Here is a 20065-nt window from a genome sequence, read left to right on the forward strand (position 1 = left end):
TGTGCAGCCAATGACTCATCCCGGATACCCTGGTGTCGTGTGTCTTGAAAGGAGACGGGTGATACCGGATTCGTGTAGGAGACCTTTTCACGTATAGATATATGAAGGACGTACGAAATGAGTGAAGGGCTTGCTTTGTAGTGCGAAGCTCAACAGCGCTCTGTTGACGGTGAGTATATACTAAGGTTTTGCTGGTTTGCTGCGGACTTTGATTTCATACTTCGTATTTCATTTCGGTATTGGTTTTGAAGGCAGCTTTAAAAAGTACCCTGTAAAACGCGTCAGGGACGTCCTGTTTTCAAGGTTACAGAAGCGAGAGGTGTATGCTTGAAGCCACATCTGGCCGGCTGCAAACCCATGCATGTGTATGGCATGCAATGCAATAATCACTGCACAGAATAAGCTCGAATCAAAATAAAAAGAAGGAACATCTACAGGACACAGAAAAGGCCGTATAGGAAAGCGTGTTTGCTTACAGTGATGCTCGTCGTCCTTCTGCCGTCTGTTGTCTGCAAAGACAAAATATAGTAAATACTTTTAGCCTCACGTCAATGGCTTCAGCGAAGGGCTGGGATTGAAAGAGTAAAGTAACATATATGGGACAACTGAATGGGATGAATTCTCCAGGGTGTGACTGCCAAAAATCTTTCTTAAAGACTGTTAGTGGCGGGACCCGTATAGGCACAGTAAGCGGAAAAGAAAACTCCGCAACATCTGGGAATAGTGTAACCACCTAAGATGTTATTATTTCTCCTACATCAAGCCATGATCTCCAAGTGAAAGGAACCCTACGCGTGAAGACAGCTTCGAAGCTCTGCATAACTACACAAGCATGAAACTATGAGTTAAACCACGAGTTATGTTAGAGCAGGTCGCTTCTATACTGTCGGTTGAGCCACCTATATATAGGTCGCAGTACGTATCCGATAATATACAATAGAGATTAATTAGACGCGTCGCATGCTCTCCAAGACTTCTATTCGCACACAACGCATTCAATACATATAAAACAGCATATCTGAAACGCCGATGTCACAGACTCTTGTAAGACGGCGGTGTGTTCAGACCACCAGAACAGCAAACCAAATCAAGGTAGCGAATGGTTTCAGGGCACATTCCACTGAAGTAGCTAAGTATTCACTTTCGTCTGTGTGTATGCAAGTATATTTTGTCTCAGGTACGAAACTTGTCTTAATATAGCAAGACAAAAGCAGGTTGAAACAACTAAAGATTCAAAATGCGTCCCTTGAGCTACGCTGTTATAGTTTGTTGGCAGACTTTCATGCAGAACATGACGCGCATGGTTATCGCTATGCGCTCTCACAGAATCCCCTTTTTTATGCGTCTGTTAACGCTCCTTTGCAACAAGTGTACGAAGCGAGACACCCAATCCTCCAGCCCCATTTCTTTCGGATGTGTAAGATCGCATACGTGAGTCAAAGCGAGTGCGCGCCAATAGCAGCGTTTCGATCCTTCTTGTTCATATATACACACAACGGACGCAGCGCTGTAAGTTGATAGTTTGTGTACCTCGCGCGGTGTGCACGCGCCGCAAGCACCGAAGCCACAACAACAAAAAGTCAACGCACGTGTGCAGCCTTCTTCGCGTTCACCGTTGAGTACCGAGGAAGTTCGGTGAGCGCAGCCTTCGTGGTCAGTATATAAACAGGTCGTCGGCCGAAGCGACATATACACTCTTTCGGGTAATTGGAGCTACCTGGGGGCACCTATCGCACTGTTTATAAGCACTTCGAATCACCAGCGCGTTTATACGAGGACGTGCGAAAGAAGCGTTCCCGTCTTAATGCGTTATGGGCGGCAGCAACAAGGAGAGCGTCTGAATGGAGATGTATCTTCGCATCGTGGTAGATGTGAAGTATCGCTTAAATTACCGGCCTCAGTCTCAGGTATAACAACCTCCTGCCGCGTGCTTTTAAATACACTTACTGAACGTTCGAAAATAATTGAAAAGTGGGCCAGCGTTAGAGTCGCAAGAACTGCATAGTATGCTACCATGCATGTCAACTATAGTTGACATGGTAGTAGAGAACTGTATGGTAGAAGGAGGTTCTGATAGAGTCGCTGACTGTGGGATCGATCCCCTTCTGTATGTGAGTTTTGTAATGCATTCTAACCATGATGCCATAAAACAGAATTGAATTGAACACGATAGTGTGACCTCTAACTGGGGACCAGCAGCGCATAGAGCCAAAGATTTTTGCCAGGTTGAGGGAAGAAAGATGATCCAGATAAGCTTCTGGCGGGCAAAAAGATAAGCATGCTAGCTGGGCGAAAAGGGTAAGGTGTACAATGAACACTATTCTGTATTTTTATGAATGAGGAGGAGGAAACGGGAAGAGGGAGAAATTGATACCATTTGCTCTCTTTCTAACCCAGCCCGAAGAAACGGTTTATGGTTTATGAGGGCTTAACGCCAGAAAAAGTCACAAGGCTATAAGGGACGCCGTAGTAAAGTTCGTTTAACAGTACCTCTTGCTGGGCTAGTTGGTGTAACATTGTGTAACAAAAGTAAAAACAGCGCTAATTTTTACACAAACCACAAGACTAGCGTTCTCGTTCAGTTGCTTGGTGCCTTTTGCTTATACTCACTGTGATACCTATTATCCGTGCATTTGTAACAGGGCTTTCTTGATATAACGTGTCTCCAGGGGCCACGAAATGGGGGGGGGGGGGCGTCGCCCCCCCCCCCCCCTACCTTTTTCTAGACGGGCAGCCCCTCCCCCCCTCCCTGTCTCCAACTGCTTGCCCTTGAATCAGATTTCTGACAACTGAAACACTTCAGTTCTAGGACTATTTTGATGCAAACCACAGCGGGGCCGAGATACTTGGCTTCGTAGCCAGTTGTAAAGAATTTCGTATACGAGTAACATAAACTAGTCATGTCCCAACAAAAGCGACTGTCTGACCCCTGTACATGATCATGATGAGCAGAATTTAAACAAACTATGCACCAGCTCTTTCAATGCAATTGATCACTACTCGTGCGTGAAGCTTCCCATTTCAATTCGTTTTATATTGCCGTGAATCTTTGTATACCGTTTGTTCGTTCGCACTCAAAACCACCGGCAAGCGGCTTTGTTTTGTTTTGTAATCTTGCATTTTGCTTTCTAATGCGAAATGCGACCAGACTTACCTTCATTGATCGTGGCCGCGTGCAAATGCTTCCACATTTTTCCAGATTGCTGTAGTTGCTTTTGGTTCTTTATCTCGGAGGTTCCTTGTCAGCTTTAAATTGAGCGCGGCCAAGAACTACAGGCATTCAGTTCGATGACCGCCGAGCACGCTTGTGGCTATCGCCGCCGCCTAGTCATTTAGTTCTCAGTGGGCGTGAGCCAGCCCCTTAAACAGTTTCCTTTGGAAGCCTTTTCGTTATCTTCTTGACTGCTTGAGTACCGTAACCACAACATGACCCTTACATCAACCTTTGAGCATTAAAAAAAAATAATAATGTAAAATGTATTATGTAAATGAGCAATAAATAAATAAATAACAAAATAAGCTCGAAATCTTCCTCCCCTCCCCCCCGCCCCACTAAAAAAAAAAAAAGCTCCGGAGTCCCTGCCTGTCTCACAAATGTCCACGAAAATGTGTACAGCATCCCCACCAATACAGAACGCGTCGAACGTGCACTGCTACACCGCGTTTTTTTTTTTTCCTCGGATCATGCTCATAGGTCATTGAAGTAAAGTGGACAAGCGAATAAGCTTAATAAGCCCTGCACATGTGCACGACACCACAGCGTAGCACCTAATCATGTGTTTTAATACAAAAACCATGCTTTTACTCGGTTAATTGCCCTGGGAAGGAGATACTTTATTCATCTAATCATTGTTCAGTGCCGAAGCCAAACACAAAACGGCCATTTTAAGTGTGCTGCAGAGTAGGGTATTGAATAAATTAGAACACGTGGTGCTCTTTCACGCGCACCGAAACTTAACGTGCACCGACGTGCTCGCGTTTCACCCCCATCGAAATTTTGCCGCCGCGGCAGGGGCCGAACACGCGACCTTTCAGTTCAGTAGCAGAACGTCAGGTTCACTTAGCTAAGAACCGCGGTAGGTCAAAGAGACGGTTTGCTCGATACTCTGGATACCGCCTTACAGCTACCATGACGTGCGATCCGAAACGAGACGATCCCTTCGGCGAAGACACGTCGCTATATAGACAAGACACGTGCACGCAAAAGCGGCGGTCGGAGCCAATTCGAGCACTCGGCGACTCCAGATTGCGCACATTTCCCACGGAGGCAGCAATCTTTTTCGCTTGCCGCGCCGTACAGAGCAATAAACAAGCCTGGGCGGCGAGGGACAATTTGGACGGCGGCAGGATGCTGCCGTCTCCTCTTCTGCGAAGGCCGCGCCATGCACTGGCACGCTGGCCGCCGTTGCATGTCCAAGAGCATGCGCCACGCAGCGAAGGTAGAGCAGACTCGGAGAAGAGGGAGAGAGAGAGACATGGCAGAAATATTGCGCGCCCCAAACCGACGATTATTACCATCCGTGGCGGGGAATGATTACACATCCTCTCCGTGCGAGTGGAAGAAGATGAACGTTGTGTCCGATTCTCATTGGGCCCCCCCGCCGACGGTAGCAGGTGCCGGTTCAGGGAAGCTGGTTGCGTGCGTCACTGCTGCGCGACGGAGGACTCGCGGCGCGCGCGTGCGCCAGGTGCGAGAAATTTAGATTTCTAGCAAAAATAAACTCAAATGCTTCGGCGCTCGTCTCACAAGAATGGTTGCAGGAAGGCTTCCAGGAAAAATGCTAAAAATTGTCTGCCACTGCGCCACATCTAATGCTCTTATTGCTTTTTTGGTCTACGGTGATGGCATTAGCCAAACTTATAGGAAATATTGCGCGTGCTTGAAGGCTTCGTATCTAAATTACAAACAATTTGTCGTTCCTCGAGTGAAACCTTGGTGAAAAGTAGTCGGGGCACTTTGTATTCGTTTTATCCGTATAGTGGAACTCTTATGGTTCTGCTAATGATCAAAAGTCTTGAAAGGTAAGGATGAGGTCTTTTCTTACCCTAATTAAATTTAGCGCTTAAAGGCGTGGTATACATGCGCTCTACAACTTGCCTGAAAACCAAACTATGCGGCGTGAAGACGACCAAGGATGTGCATAAAAAAGTGACACTGTATTAAAAAGGTAGACTTCTTGCTCGGCCTAACGCGTGCCCCCCCCCCCCCCCCTCCCCTCCCTCCTCTTGGATATCATGAACCCAAAACAATCTGGAGGGCGCTCAAAAGTCTGCACGTCGTCGGAATTGTGTTCTATCCGACCAGCAGGTGCACGCAGGAGTTTTCACTTACGACGCACGACGTCAAAGACACCGTTTACGGTGGCGGAAACAGGTGCGCGGAGATGCGCATAAGCAATACCAGCGGCGTATAGTTTGGCCTGTGTTCTTCTCTTGCCTGGGTCATGTTGGCACTGTACCTTTCGTTGTGACGCTGCAGCCCACGCATGTTCCGCGAGAGACACGCGGAAGTGTCAGCGTCAAATGCGCAGGAACGCGCTGTTTATTGCAATGCAGCACTGTAGATTCGGTCGACCGTCTAGGAGACCTCAGTCAGACACGGTATCGTCGAGCTAATTTAGCCTATGTGTGCTGATGAACGATTCTCTAGACAGTCGGCTGATGTACCATAATCTGTACCCGCCCTCTTCCTTCCATCTTGCTATTTAAAAGTGTGGAATTATGGCGTGCAGGACTTCACGTAAAATTACGCAAGTGGGTTTTCTCACATAGCACAATTGACCTAACAAAGATGGCGTACATATCGTAAGGGCTACAGGACGAGCGTCAAGTCTGTGGAAAGGAAGCATAAAGCATATATCTGAAAAATCGAACAGAAAACCGGACTTCCTCGCGTTCCTGGTAAGGCGAAGCGCGTTGTCGACTATCTTGTTTGGCCCAACAGTGGGGTGTGGAAAAGACCACTCGCAAAATTTGCATGAGGTGTTCTGGTAATTGGTATGTGCCAGCTATCGCAACGTGCAAAGTTCTCGTCAGTTCCTAAACTATTTATTTCCTGTATACGGCAAGTAAGGAACACAAAACCCAGTACTCGATGCATTTTCTGCCAGGACCCGGACGGTAGCACGCAATTTATGTCTAAGTATAATGGAGAGGCCACAGATGCGAGATAGCACTCTACTTAAAAACGGCCTGCAACACGTATGCAGCACTAAACCAGAGAACAACAAAACGTGTTATCCGGAGTTGCAAATATATATATTTTGGCAGACTACCTGTGCTTAGCAAGAAAAGCGTAAACCTGTAGTAGACGTGCCGGCAATAATCTCTCTGTGTAGTTAAAATGAGTTACTAATAGGGTTTTTTTTGTTACATTTGGTACAACAGATGTTGGAGAGCACAAAAGGCGCCGTCTACTCTAGGTTTTCTCTACTGGAAATTATATCAACATTCAATGTTTAAAGAAGTTGAAGTTACACTAATTTCGCCAGCCTAATATACTTAGCTTATAGATTTTGACTCAGAGGACTTACATCACACATATTTTTTTTCTAGCCGCCAGTTCTTTACACAAAACAAGTTAACTGTGATAAACAGCGCACATCTGTAATCATGTGCTTCATCGTGAGCATCCCAGTTTAGAAACGCGCGTCTCATAGCGCAGTTTTAGAGACGCAACTCAACGAGCCATGCGTACACGAGACTTCGAGATCGCACACCCCGCAGAAACACGGTCGCAGTCGGTTACATTCGTGGAAGCGATGCTTTTACGCAATGAATTCGTAAATGAGAGCAAGGCCACTTTTTTCGTAATCGTTCGGCGCGGGGAGGTCCCCGCGCCCGAAGCGGCGCATTTCACAACAAATACATAGAATACACACTGCACGCGCTTTTATATATCGCGCGGGCCGCTGGAGCAAGAAAGCGGTGCTCCGCATTATAATAATTATGCCGCTCGCAGAGACACACGCTGTCAGCTTCTGGTGAGTAATGCGTGGCCATTCCGGCCAATGCTGCCTTCTTTCTATACCTGCCCGGCCCGCAATGACGCCGAGCGAATGCGAGGACTGCGGAAATTTGTCTCTCTTTTATTTTGCTTTCCCCGGCTCGGCAAAGCTTTCAATCCGAGAACTGTGTAAGTGCCGCGGAGAGGAGGAAAACGAGCGTGTGAATGTATCGTTTGGGAGCGACGTGTGTATGTATACAAGTAGGAGCATTAAGAGCGCTCAGTTTGCGCAGATAAACGCGACTGGGTGCAACTCGAGTCTTCATTCATCACAGCCCTACAATTATCCCCTGCATTTCCAGCTGCCAAAGCGCTCAGTGCGGGCCTCGGGGCTTGGTCGCCCATGGCGGGGCACCCGAGCAGTGCGACTCGCGCGAGATTACTGCGACCGCTGTTATTGTCAAGCGTTCCCGTACCACGCTGTTGTTTTCTTGTATCTTTTTTATATTGCTATAACTAGCTGCGCCATCTAACCTATACGCACACAAGTATCGCCACGGGGTTGAGGCAGCATGCCAGCGAGGGTATATATATATATATATATATATATATATATATATATATATATATATATATATATATATATATATATATATATATATATATATATATATATATATATATATATATATCGCCACGGGGTTTAGGCAGCATGCCAGCGAGGGTATATATATATATATATATATATATATATATATATATATATATATATATATATATATATATATATATATATATATATATATATATATATATATATATATATATATATATATATATATATATATATATATATATATATATACGTGGAAGACAGCCCAGCGGCATGGCCGCAGGCTATGGAATGGCCACACACACTCGACTGCATAGCGCGCGAGAAGCATAATGACAGATTTGCTATCCGCCGCTTCGGCAGCAGCGGAAGCCAATGACACGCCACGTTTGGATTCGTACTTTCTTTTTGCCTCCGCGGAAGGCCCCGTTCGGGTTGTTCTGGTCCAACGGCCTCCCTCGTTGCGAACGAGGCCCAAATGACCGGCCGCAGTCGCCGATTGGTCGCCGGTCCGGCACCGTCGACACACACACACATCCGGCAAAACGAAGCTAGTTGGATTTCGAAAAGACCAGAGGGGGGGGGGGGGTCCTCCTAACAAGCGGCCGTGAGTAGAATTCTGGACGTGTCGCTGCCTGCGCGACCAACGCATTACACCAGGCAGCGTGGAACATGCCTGCATACGTGACCAGCAGCATTTCGAACACCGGCGCGGATGCACTGGCGGAGAGGTTGGGGGCGGGGGGATGAGGCTTGTTTCGTTCGCTCGTGGTCGTTCGTATAATGTCGTGTTCGTTCGTTCGTAACTCCTCTGTGGAGCTTGCGCGGCCTGCCCTCAGATATATGGACACGGTCATTTCGAAAAGGAGAAGCAGCAGCAGAAACAGCAGTCGTTCTCTGTGCGTAGCTGCTCGGCCGCCGCCTCGTATAATGACTGCCTGCGCGAATTACACACCGCGCGCGCTCGGGTCATTCCTGTTTGCTACTGCGCGCGCTGCAGTCTGCCTCCCTCCTTCTGCAGTCATGCACGCTGCCCGAGCAGAAGCAAACACAAGAGCGTCGGAAGGCGAGGCAGGGAGGGAAGGCAGCTGGACGGTCCGAGGGCAATTTGCCAATTTGCGAGAGTCGCAGTCGTCGTTTCACCTGGGCGGGTTGTGTCTGCGTGCGCGCGAAGGAGGGAAAGAGAGAGAAAGAGGAGAGTAGACAGACAGAATTGCAGGCCAGCTCTGTTTCGATTGCGCTGGGCCGCCGCTGCTCCGAGTGTTTCTGGGTGTGGCAGTTCCACACCCGGTGACTGGACTGCGAATGCTTAGCTTCTGGCGGGCGTTACAAGCGCGCAGCACAGCGCAGTCGAACAGCGTACGTGCCCCCGTATGGGCGGCATGCGTAAGTTTCCGCCGAGTGTCGACCAATGGTTCGGCGAGCAGGGCGGGGTGTATGCTCTCGAGTAGCCAAAGGCTGAGCTCTCTCTCTCTGGAAATATATACGAGAGGGGACAAATGTGCACTAAGCGAGTGGCAAGGGGAAAACAATAAAACAAACAAAAAGAGGCGGGACGCGATGGACAAGAACAATTCAGGGGCCTGCGTTGCAAGAACGCATAACAGGAAAGAAAAGGTGACCAAAGGGCATTTCAGTTGCTTCCCTTTCTCTATCCTTCAGATTGAGCAATGGTGTGCATCTAAGTTGACGCGGCTAAAGTGAGCTGTAATGCACGATGATATACGAATTATAAAACCACAACCTTAGTGCCGTAATGCAAGCCTAAGGCTCTTTAAAAGGCACGCGCATATGCTGGGTGTAAGCTCATGCCAGTGCCGCAAACTTTGCTTACCGCACGCATTTCCAGCCAGTAGCGTTATGGCGCTGCTGCTGGTGAAACTCGGAGTGTATAAGGTTACGACTAAACACCTGCCGGTAATGCTTCTATACCTAAAAAGAAAAAGAACAATCAATTCCACGCAGGAAAAAAACAAATACAAAAAACCGATACCATTCAGTAATACGCACCTCTAATTCGCTTCACTCTTCCTCACGACCAAAATCTATAAGGCGTGTGCGACAAAACACCGCTCTCTCTACACACGGTAGCGCTATTTGCAAAAGTCAGGGTATGTATATATATATATATATATATATATATATATATATATATATATATATATATATATATATATATATATATATATATATATATATATATATATATATATATATATATATATATAACGCCGGGTGCGTTTATTAGGAACCGATTCTTCTTCTCTCGTGTCGCAACAGCGCCGGAGCGTGATTCAACGCACTGCGCTCAGGTGGTCTCGCGTTGCGCCATATGGAGCGAGAGTGCGTCGCGCGTGCGAGGGAGACTGCACCCGGAGCGGCTAACAGGCCGGCGTGCTCCAGCATCGTGAGCGCCTCGGGGCGAACGATGTGGCCGAGAGGCTGCTGCTGCCGTGCGAGGAAGGGGGGCGAGAGCGGCCGGACGCGAAATCTGACCTCACCCTCTCAGCAGCCCGCTGCCCCACGGAAGCAGCCACGTTGATTACAAGTGATTTAGCTGGACTGAGGCGCGGTTCCGACCTCTGCGCTTCACCTGCCTGCTGTGCGAAATGAAGGGCGAGTGTACAGACGAACTGTTGCTGTATGTGTACACACTCGTGAAGCGGAGTGAAATTTGCCTGTCGATGCCCTGTTAACGTCGCTGCGAGGAAGCCGCGGTATAGTAGGCGTCTGCTTGAAAGTGATGCTACGCGGGTAAGCTAACCGTTTACCTGAGTCGAAAAGTTAACGGAAGTCTCGCTGATGCGGACGCTTAAACGACTTCATAGAAAAGAACAGCAGGGATTTTAGCCAGTGGTCCATGAAAAAAAGATAGCGTACAATGACCGACGGCACACAAATGACAACTTGAGCAAAATAACAAAGAGGTGTTTCTTAATCTCGTTAAGATGCAATGCATTGCAGAAGAAATATGAAATGAGAGATTTAAGGATTCCGTGTACACCTGGCGCCTCAGTTTTCCCGAGAAGTCATCTACGAAAACGGTAGTTGGAAGGAGCACGAAGCTTATAACACGCACAACAGCGGTACGTAAAAACGAGAGATTACACTTGGCATCTATCTCCCTTAGCGCAGGCCTACGCCTACGAAGGAAAACCTCGGAACGAAACGAATTTTTCTCAAACAGCGAACATGTGCAAGAAAACTGCACGTCTACATCTTTTGCTCTGTAGTCGCATGGCTCCATCCAGGGAAGTGTTAAATTGCAATTATTTCCTCGCTCTTATGACTTCCACCCCAACTTGGGGGGAGGCGTCCCTCAACCAGTGAACATGCAGCCTAAATGTCTCCCTCATGCCCTTGTGTCACAAATTAAGGTTACGTGTGTCTCCTCTCCGTATCAGTGCTTAGCGCCTGCGAAACGAGGCCCACGGTTGAGTTGCGGGAGCAGATTTCAGCGGCGTGTCAAGAACGGTCCTGCTCAATGCTTTTGCAAGTCTTCTCCCAACCAATCTCTCCCCGGGCGGGTTTATACGGCCTAAGGACCTTCGTGGCGCGGTCCGCGCCCAGCAACGACCGTGTGATCCACGGGAACACACGCACCAAGCGCAACAATGCTGTCTTCATGGGACAAGGCTGCATCGCTTATACATGTGGCATCACGCGGGGACGTCACGACAAGACGCCCGTAGAATGCGCAAAGCGCTTAACCGAACAACATAAAGAAGGAAGCGAGGCCGGTGGTATCGGTTGCCCGGACTCCACAGAACCGGTGGCGACAGTGTCACCACGCTCGCATGGGCGGCGCATGCGTCCTTTTCTTGTAGCACGTTAACTCGCGTCACCGGCGTCTCGCCGCGGAGCGGTGGGCCGCGTGAGGTTCTTTAAGAGTGAAAACAAGAATGCACTTCATTCACAAGAAGACGCAGGCGGGTGGCTCGACCATAAAGGTGACAGGGAAAGAACACCGAGAGAACGAAGAATGAAAAGAGAGGATGAAGGAGAGCGAGGGAAGAGATGCCAGATTGCGGCGAAACAAAAGGGCGCGTCAGTCAGGCCGGGGGGTGTATATATGCGAGCGCGTTACACACTCCAGCAGGCAGGCTTGCCAAGTAGGGTTGATGGTGTGTGCCGAGTCCGCTGCGTGGCGCGACCGCGAAGGCCTGCAACCAGTCCCGCGCACGACGTCGCTGGAGCGATCACTCGGCGCGAAGAAATGCGCAAGCCGCTTCCATTGTTGTTCCCACCGCGGCCGGAAAGACGCGCCGTCTTCGCTCACTTTCTTTTTTTTCCTTCTTTCTCTCTGAATCTCTTCTGTGGTGCTTTCTGGCCGTACCATTGTGTGTGTGTACTCTCGTCGACAGCGGCGCCGCCTGGTGTCGTGTGTGTGCGTCCGCAAGGCGCACGGTCGAGCGGCTCGGACGCGGTACGTATGCGAGCTGCTGCGGCGTGCACTTTGTTGCGAAACGGAGCCAGGCCCGGGGAGTTTATTGGACGTCCGTCCACTCTGCTCGCGGCGACAACTCGACGACAGCGTCAATGCGTGACGCGGTGGCGGCGGGGGTCGGTTCATTCAGAGTGTTGTAAGCCGCGCTGGAAACACGCGTGAGAATGAAAGGCGTGCGAGGTAGTAATGATATGGAGACCCCGCCGGATCCCTATCTTTGAAACAGTTTCTTTCTTCTTTGTTTTTTTTTCCTGTTCTTGCATTGTGAAAGAGGGATAAGAAGAGCGAAAGGAAAAAAAAAGACAGCGAGTCATGTTCAGGCGCCTTACACAGGCACTACAACTTGAGTACATTAATGCACTCCCTTGCACACGGGTGGCAGAACTTTGGGGGTCGTAACACTCCTGCCGAAAAAGTGGGAGTCCATGCATGCAGCAGCTCGGACTCCTGTAGTAGTGGGCCGTATTTACTTTCTTTTTCTTTTTATACGCTGGGGTATAAGGGGCGATGCGTATAGGCACGCTTTCCAGAAAAACCGTTCGAGGTGAGGAGTCCCTCAAAAAAAAAAAAAATGCTTCTTTTGAGCACATTTACCTGACATGCCTAACACCAGTTTCTCAACGAATCCAGAGGATGTGGTGAACTCCATGTTGAAGAAATTGAAAAAAAATATTCGTGGTAGCGTGGAAACACCGAACATTATAATAATGTTATAAAACTGCTGCGTAAGTTGCGGTAGTGTTACGTGTTGCATGTGCATTGAAATATTCGTCTAATACCGTACGGTTGTATCGTAAACATTAGTTTTTTGACATCAAAACTAACAATTACGCTGATTATTTGTTATTTTAGGGTTAAAATCATAAATATAAAACAGCATTACAAATTCTAATTTATTATAATGTTCAAATCATATCCACAAAACAGCACTGCCAATATTTTGAAGCATTGCATCTCAAAACTTTCGCCACTGTCTGCGCAGTAATTATGTTTTCCAATTAGGCGAACGTTGAAGTTAAACTTTTGAGATGATGCCTGTCATAGATTTCGTTAGAAAACATTGTATATTCACCGCTATCACATATGGCACCCTTCACGGCTGGCTATATAAGCTTTAAGTCGTCCTGTCCCTGAGAAGACAAGCGTGTAAGTTGCGTGTATTAGTTGTGGTGTATTGTAATTCGTGTCGCCCTCGTCGCCCCTCGCGAGGTATTGGTTAAACTTGTGGGGGATCACAATTGGCGCATCTGATCTTGCAGGGTTACGTCACCATTTTAGCAAAGGCTGCATATATGTTGTTAAAATATTTAATTAAGATTAGGAAAAGGTTATTGCAAAGTGTATTTGTAATTTTGCACAAACGTTACAAAAGAAGGACATTAACAAGAATGCATTAACGTTGCACTAAAACAAGAAAGTAATAGGACAAACGAAAACGCGTATTATCACTTGAGCTGAGATTCCGTCTTTGGACAAGACCTTCTGGGCAACCGGTATTGCGATACATGTAAACCTGATCTCAGAAACATTAACCAGCTCGTCACCTACCCGCTTAGGGACACAATGACGCCTCAGCTGGCTATTCACTGCACTTTCGCTTTCAGATCATTCATTAACTCAGTGCTAACAAGATTAAACTGGGTCATACAACCACGCTGCGTGCGTGCCCGTGAGCCCGCTGGGTAAGCGTACAGTTATATCTTTCAGCGCTCATCAGCTGTTCACATAGTCTCCGGCAACAAAGCATCATTGTTCCTTCCAAACCAATGCTCACCAGTGCAAGAAACAAAACGTATTGTCTTCGCACCGTCTACACGTGCGCGAGGAATGTTTCGCAACCCGCGGTGTTTCGTGCGATTGCGACTGCGCACGATTCCTTGTTGGGTTTTGTTCGGCGCGCTCCTCCAGAGCTATCGCTATCGCATTCATCGGCTCTCGTCCACACAGTGGAAGCAACGGAAAGAGGTGGAGCCGACTAAAGGAACAATGCGAACCGCGTTACACTGTCCGCGGGGAATAGAGAGAGAAAAAAAAGAAAACGCGCGGTTCTCCCAGCTTCTTCTTTCTCTTTTTGAGAATACTAATCTCCTCCGTTGTGTCCCAAGACACGGGGCGTCCATAAATCAGAGCATCTGGACAGCGGACGAAGTCTGGAGGCGCGAAGCTTGAGTGACGTGAAGAAGGGATGCGGCGTACACACCTGTCAAAGGCTCTTAAAGACGGTGGCGGTTTGTGGGCTGAGCTGATTGACGTTTCGGCTCGCCGAGACTGCTCTCCCCGGGAGGATGAGGCGATTCTCACCCACGTTACGTTGCGCGTAGCACAGACGGTCCACGCTCTGCAGTGGATATATTCATGACAGGTACGCGTTGGGAACTCGGCACTTGATGAGAACAGAGTATTACTACTGGTTCCGCCTTCTGTTCTAGTCCTTGTGGTATACAGACTGAGGCAACTGATGCCGTGTACTTGCGGCTAAAATGAACGATCGAAACATGCTAGCTTCAGCGAAGCTCAAAGCTGGAAAAGCTGCTTTTCATAATGAGGTGTCGCCATGTAACCACGAAAAAAAATAAAGAACTCTTTGGTAGGTGGTGGGCAATTATGAAAACGGTGCCTGTTCTGCGATGCCTACGTCTTTCCTCTATAATAAACGGCAATAGTATTACAATCTTCTCTTCTATACGGACTTGACAAGAATATCTACAAAAATCGCATCGCGAACAATGGTGGATAAAGCGCTGATTTAAAGCATTGCGTACCAGACGAGCGGTGCGCGCAAAAGACGGCTATCACAGCGCTCATGTCGTTCTATTTATCTTGTATCCTTGTTTCTAGTTACCTGAACAAGTCGGATACTGTAGCCTTGGTGCTACGAGTAAATTTGTATATCTGTTCGATGCAAGCAGTGTTCGTTAATGTCTGGCTATGTATATCTAGAACCTTCGCAAATTCGCAGATAACTTTCAGTAATTTTCTAGTTCACTGATTAAAAAGTATCATTGAGTTGCCTGACTACTACAACAGCATGGACACGTATTATTTTCAGTCACTCATCTAAAACTTGTGGAGAGGGCGGCAGTGGTTGCCAAAATTTCTTAAACGTGGTAAATAAATTCACGCATTATATGCAGATGAATTTCTCACCTCCGAGAGGTTTCAAAATCAAAAATGATTTTTGAAATTATGCGACAATGTATGTGACCTTTTCGACGGGCATTGAAAGGTGCTTATAGCGTCAGGCTACTAAGTAATCAAGTAGAAAGTTATCACAAAGAAACGTATACCTTGTTAGAATAGTAATAGTGTATAGAGTGTTATTCTTCGGCAAAGCTCTTGCAAAATATCAAACATCGACTTTTCAAATGCAAAAGCATAATCGTTTCGAGAAATTTGGATTAACCTGTTTGCTTTATTCGATGGCGGTGCTCTCTCGTTCCCATTAACGCCCCTAAAGCGAGCGTATGACACAAACCGCATTATTTTAAATGCAAATCGTTTTCCGTTCTTTGCCTTCCCTACAGGACACATTCGGTCAGCAGTATTATGGAAATAAATATATAAAAATCTAAAAACGCTATTACGAATGTTTTAAATTGGAGTCGACTACGAAAAAAAATTAATTTTCAGCAAGGGGACGCAGTTTCACAGAAGCCCTGATTCTATTATGGTGCATAAAGATTTAAAAAAAATGACTTGGAGGGGCGAACTCCTTAAAAGTAGATCGAGCACTTCAAGCGGGTAACAAGGACGAGAGGATGATAAGATGAGGAGAAAGGATAAAGCTTCGCAGCGAGAGGGAGTAGGCATCACTTCATGCGCAGTTAAATAGCAGTAAGGTTTTATGTTGCATTGCTTTGGCTAGGGGAGAAAGTCGCGGACACGAAGGTGAACTGTGGTGCTGTGAGTGCGCATGATTACAGGAAACTACCTGCAACGAAACTTTTTACTTATCTTTTTCTCTGACAAAGAAAGCGGCTATGATGTGCCTATGAATAGTATCCTGTTTTCAGAGTGGTGGGCAAAAATCGAGGTTCCGGTATTAGTGTTAGCCAGTGCATTCACACGAGTTACGTTTGTTCCATCACCGCTCAGACGCTGCAGTGACGGCGGCTAAAGAAAGCCTGAAAGGGTTTTCACCACAGTTCTGGTACAGCCGCCAGTGGAAACTGCATTAACTGACAGAGCTAGCTTTCTCTTGGGATAAAGCGCAAGCTCCGTGATACGCTTTGAATCGCGATTTGTAACTAAATGAACATTGATGATAACAATACCTTGGAGTCCTCAGGGATATTTATACGTGCTTAAACTACAGGGTGACGAAAATGAAGCATAAGGTTGAAACAATAACAAAGACAAGCTATAGGTATCGTTGGCATATTAAAAAGTATAAAGGATAAATTTTCTATCCCAAGATTTTTAAAATTCAGAGGAACTTTACTGTGCGTGAGGTAAAATTTACACATGATTTGGTATCCTGCTGCATACGATTTTACTCTTTAACGCAGGCTGCAAAGATTAGGTATTCGAACTTTCGCGCTGTATAGAAAAAAAGCAGCAAGTGCTTTTGTAGTTGTGAAACATATAGCACAATTAGGAAACCGAGAATTAGCCGTTCAAAAGGCAGGAGCTCAAGCAAGTAGCTAAGCGTTATTATGTGAAGACGTATTGGAGCGTAAGGCGGGTTGCCGCGTTACGGTACGGGCACTTTTGACACCATACCTTGCAAGAAATATATTCTTTGAGGGACGCGTTGCGGACAATAACATACTTTAGAATTTGTAACGCTTGCGAGGAATGCCATCAATTAATGACTGCTTGAAATTCGTCAATACATTCGACACGCCTAAAGGTTGTGCGCCCACAAGCTTGTTTCTTCCACACTGGCTGACCTCGCTATTGAGAACTATCTCTGCGCAGTGCGGTCGAATAACTATCGATGCAAGTAACTGGCACGAGAGCTCCACCCAACACCTTGAAGCTGGCAGCAAGTTGACATGGTGTGGCAATATAGCGTAAATATTTTTCAGACGACGGAAAAACCATAACGCGTGATGTAACTGGAACGCGGCGCTCTGCGCCGCGGTTTTTTTCATTACAGGACAACAAGAGAATAAAAATAAGGATGAAGAAGGTAATCAGTGAGACTTTAAAGTATGAATAAAACATAAAAAAATGTGTTTGCCTCTTCCAACGGCGTTCTAAATGGTTACCATTTATAGGGCCTCCGAGAGTTGCGTTTGCAACGGAAACTAGACCATGCACATTAAGCGAAGCGTTTTTCACCTCTGGCCGTACTTTGTCACGATCCCTTTCCAGGTACATTATTTTGTTCTTATAGCATTGGGAGTTTCGACATGTGCTGTCATGATTGACAGCGAAACAAGGCGTGCGAGTAGCCGCCTCTGGTATCGAAGGTGGGACTATGCAACTAACCACAATTTCTTGAGTTGCCCTAGTAGCAAGTAACACAACAGACGTAAATTCCTTAACCTCAGGCTGTCTTATAGATGCCGTTATCAGAAAACGCGTTCACGTGCCTGGTACCGATTTAACAAAACCTGTAACTCGAAGGGCACGAATGAAAACAGCGGCATGCCCCATGCTCTCTGCCGGACGTCGAACATATTTAGCAACAGCGCTAAGGGGTAGCCTAATAAACACTAAGCAATTAAAATTGTGTGCAGCGCATTCACACGCACAGTCACGGGGAACGCAAAGATGCAAAAAGAGGCGATTGGGATGGAGAGCACGAGGAAGACAAGAGAGAAGCGAGAGAGAGCATCGTATCGATGCCACCGACCCGAAGGGAACGCAGCGTCCTGACCTGGCAGTGGTGCAGTCCTTGTAGAGCGAGTCGAAGTCCTTGCACGAGAGCAGCTTGCACCGGTTCACGCCAGGCTGGATGGCGCCCAGTCCGCGCAGCACGCGCACCTGCTCCACGTTGCACACGATGGGAGAGATGCCGAGCCTCTTGAGCTTGGTGTACACCGTGTGCAGTCCGCCCACCAGGTGCTTGAGGAAGAGCTCGAAGGCCTGCGGCAGGCACAGCAGATACTCGCCGCGGTACGCGAACGCCGCGATCTTCTCCCCGCGATACTCGATGAGGCGACAGTCGGTCGCGTCCGCCGCCACCGACCGGGACGGGCTCTTGAGCCGCGCCGTGGACAGCGGGTCCAGACCGCGGAAGCCGTTGATCACCGAGCAGAACTGGTCGCACAGGGCGGCCGCGTTGAACGCCGGAGGCAGCGGCGGCGGCAGGTCGGGCCCGCACGGGGACGAGTCGCGGCTGTCGCTCGCCAGGTACGAGGACGGCGGGGGAGGTCCGCCGCCGCCGCCCAGCGAGAGGTTCTCGGGCAGCAGCGAGGCAGCATCGGTCGATGCCATGCTCAGCGCGCGCCGACCTGGTCCGCACTCAACTGCCGAACGGCCCGCGAGTGATCGCGCGCGTCCGCCGGCGTGCCGCCCGCTGTGGTGGCGATAGCAGGGAGGGGGAAAGTCGGAGGGAGAGGGATAGATTCTACAGAAGTGGGAGTGGGGATTCAGCGCAGTCCGGAGAGTGGCGCCTCCTGCCGGCGAGCTGCGGCGACGCGCGGCTGTCGCTCGTCATTGGTAGCTGTCGCCGGCGCCGACTGTGGACCCTCTGCAGCTGGAGCGTGGTTCGGGTGTGTCCGTGCCCGAAGGAGGCGAGCCAAAGACAACGCTGTGTATCGAAGTGCATGACGGGTCTGAAGTGGTCTATGGTCCCTTATCACCAGAGGTCATATGAATGGGGTTCATGGATTTATTGCACTAATTGCCCTTAAATGTCGTATTACGCTGAAACAGAGACATCTGTGAACGCGCTGCATATAATTACAAATATCGTTACATTGTCGGAAGAAGTTTCATTTGACCTGCCTTGAATGCGCACACCTTGATATGGAGTCCTGCCTGGTAAGGTGGTCAGGGAAAGAACGTTATGGTGTTTCTAAGGTAGCCTGCGAGGAACTAACTGTAAACTCAGAATTTAGTGTAGGTAAGAGGAGGACATGTGTATGACGTGGTTTCCAGAAATAATTCTTTTCCTTCAACTATATGTCTAGGCGACGAAAAATCAAAGGTGCCATTCTACTGTCGCAAGTAACATGATGACGTTATTTTCTTTTCCATTTTCCAACTCCTCGTTAGGTCTTGCCGTTTCTTATGTATAGTAATACAAGGACAATGCGATACTGATGCATCTACGACATACTATGCAATATCCAGGCGGCGAAAGAAATACCTGAATAAAGCGGGAATAGGCGAAACCTTATGCCTAAAAGCATTCAGGGAAAAAAGGATTTCTTTTTTCAGTTCTTTGCAGCAGATTATATTCCGGGTTTTTTTATGATCTGTATTCGCAATACACTGTGTAGTAGACTCGACTGCAATCGCAATGAGTTCCTGGTGCATGAGTTGGTCCGGCTGGCATGACTTCTCGCAGGACGTAAAACGTGAGGCCCCACTGGTCAACCTAGTCTATACTGCATTACCTTTTCATAGCAGCAGGTCCCGTTTTAATTGCGCCAGCGTCCGAAGCGTCTCGTCCACTTCTCGCGACTCCTACACTTCGCCGGCTGAACGACCCAAAGCACACGCAGAAAAAAAAGTTAGAGAGACATGGAAACAACAAGAGACGAAAAAGAAGCGACGCGTCGGCGTGACCGACGCCCCCTTTATTGATCGAAACGCAGGAGGAAGTAACCGCCAACAGGCGACAGGCGTGATGACACACTCTTTTCCCGGGCTGACAGCCGTCGATAGCAGCGGGATAAGCAAAAGGACGGCAAAGTAAAAAAGGGAGAAATCCTCAAAACTCGGTCGCCTGACCAGTAGGACGGGGGGACCCCGTCGATCCGTGGCCCTGTTTTTTGAGCTGCTCCGGCGGACTCCCCGCTGCAGCTGTTGGATTGGAGGGCGCGCTGTCGCTTGTGTCCTGACGAGGAATCTCTATCTGCCCCAAGGCAAATTGCGAGGCCCACAAGCCGGAACTGAAAGAGACGGAGGAGTCTGACTCCACTCCGTTGAAGAGGAGGGA

General features: G+C 48.1%; 1 protein-coding gene across 1 annotated transcript in view; it reads right to left on the reverse strand.

Moving 5' to 3' along the window:
- The window catches only part of LOC144128671 (dachshund homolog 1-like), a 57627-nt gene extending 39174 nt beyond the window's left edge, over nucleotides 1–18453 (reverse strand). The window contains exons 1-2 of the mRNA XM_077662258.1: nucleotides 17810–18453; nucleotides 477–509 (exon numbers count right to left, since the gene is read on the reverse strand). Coding sequence (XP_077518384.1) covers nucleotides 477–509; nucleotides 17810–18393 — 617 coding nt within the window. The 5' untranslated portion in view covers nucleotides 18394–18453. The remainder of the gene's footprint in view (nucleotides 1–476; nucleotides 510–17809) is intronic.
- Between the last annotated feature and the right edge of the window lie 1612 nt (nucleotides 18454–20065).

The sequence above is a fragment of the Amblyomma americanum genome, chromosome 4, assembly GCF_052857255.1.
Source record: "Amblyomma americanum isolate KBUSLIRL-KWMA chromosome 4, ASM5285725v1, whole genome shotgun sequence".
NCBI classification, from domain to species: Eukaryota; Metazoa; Arthropoda; class Arachnida; order Ixodida; family Ixodidae; genus Amblyomma; species Amblyomma americanum.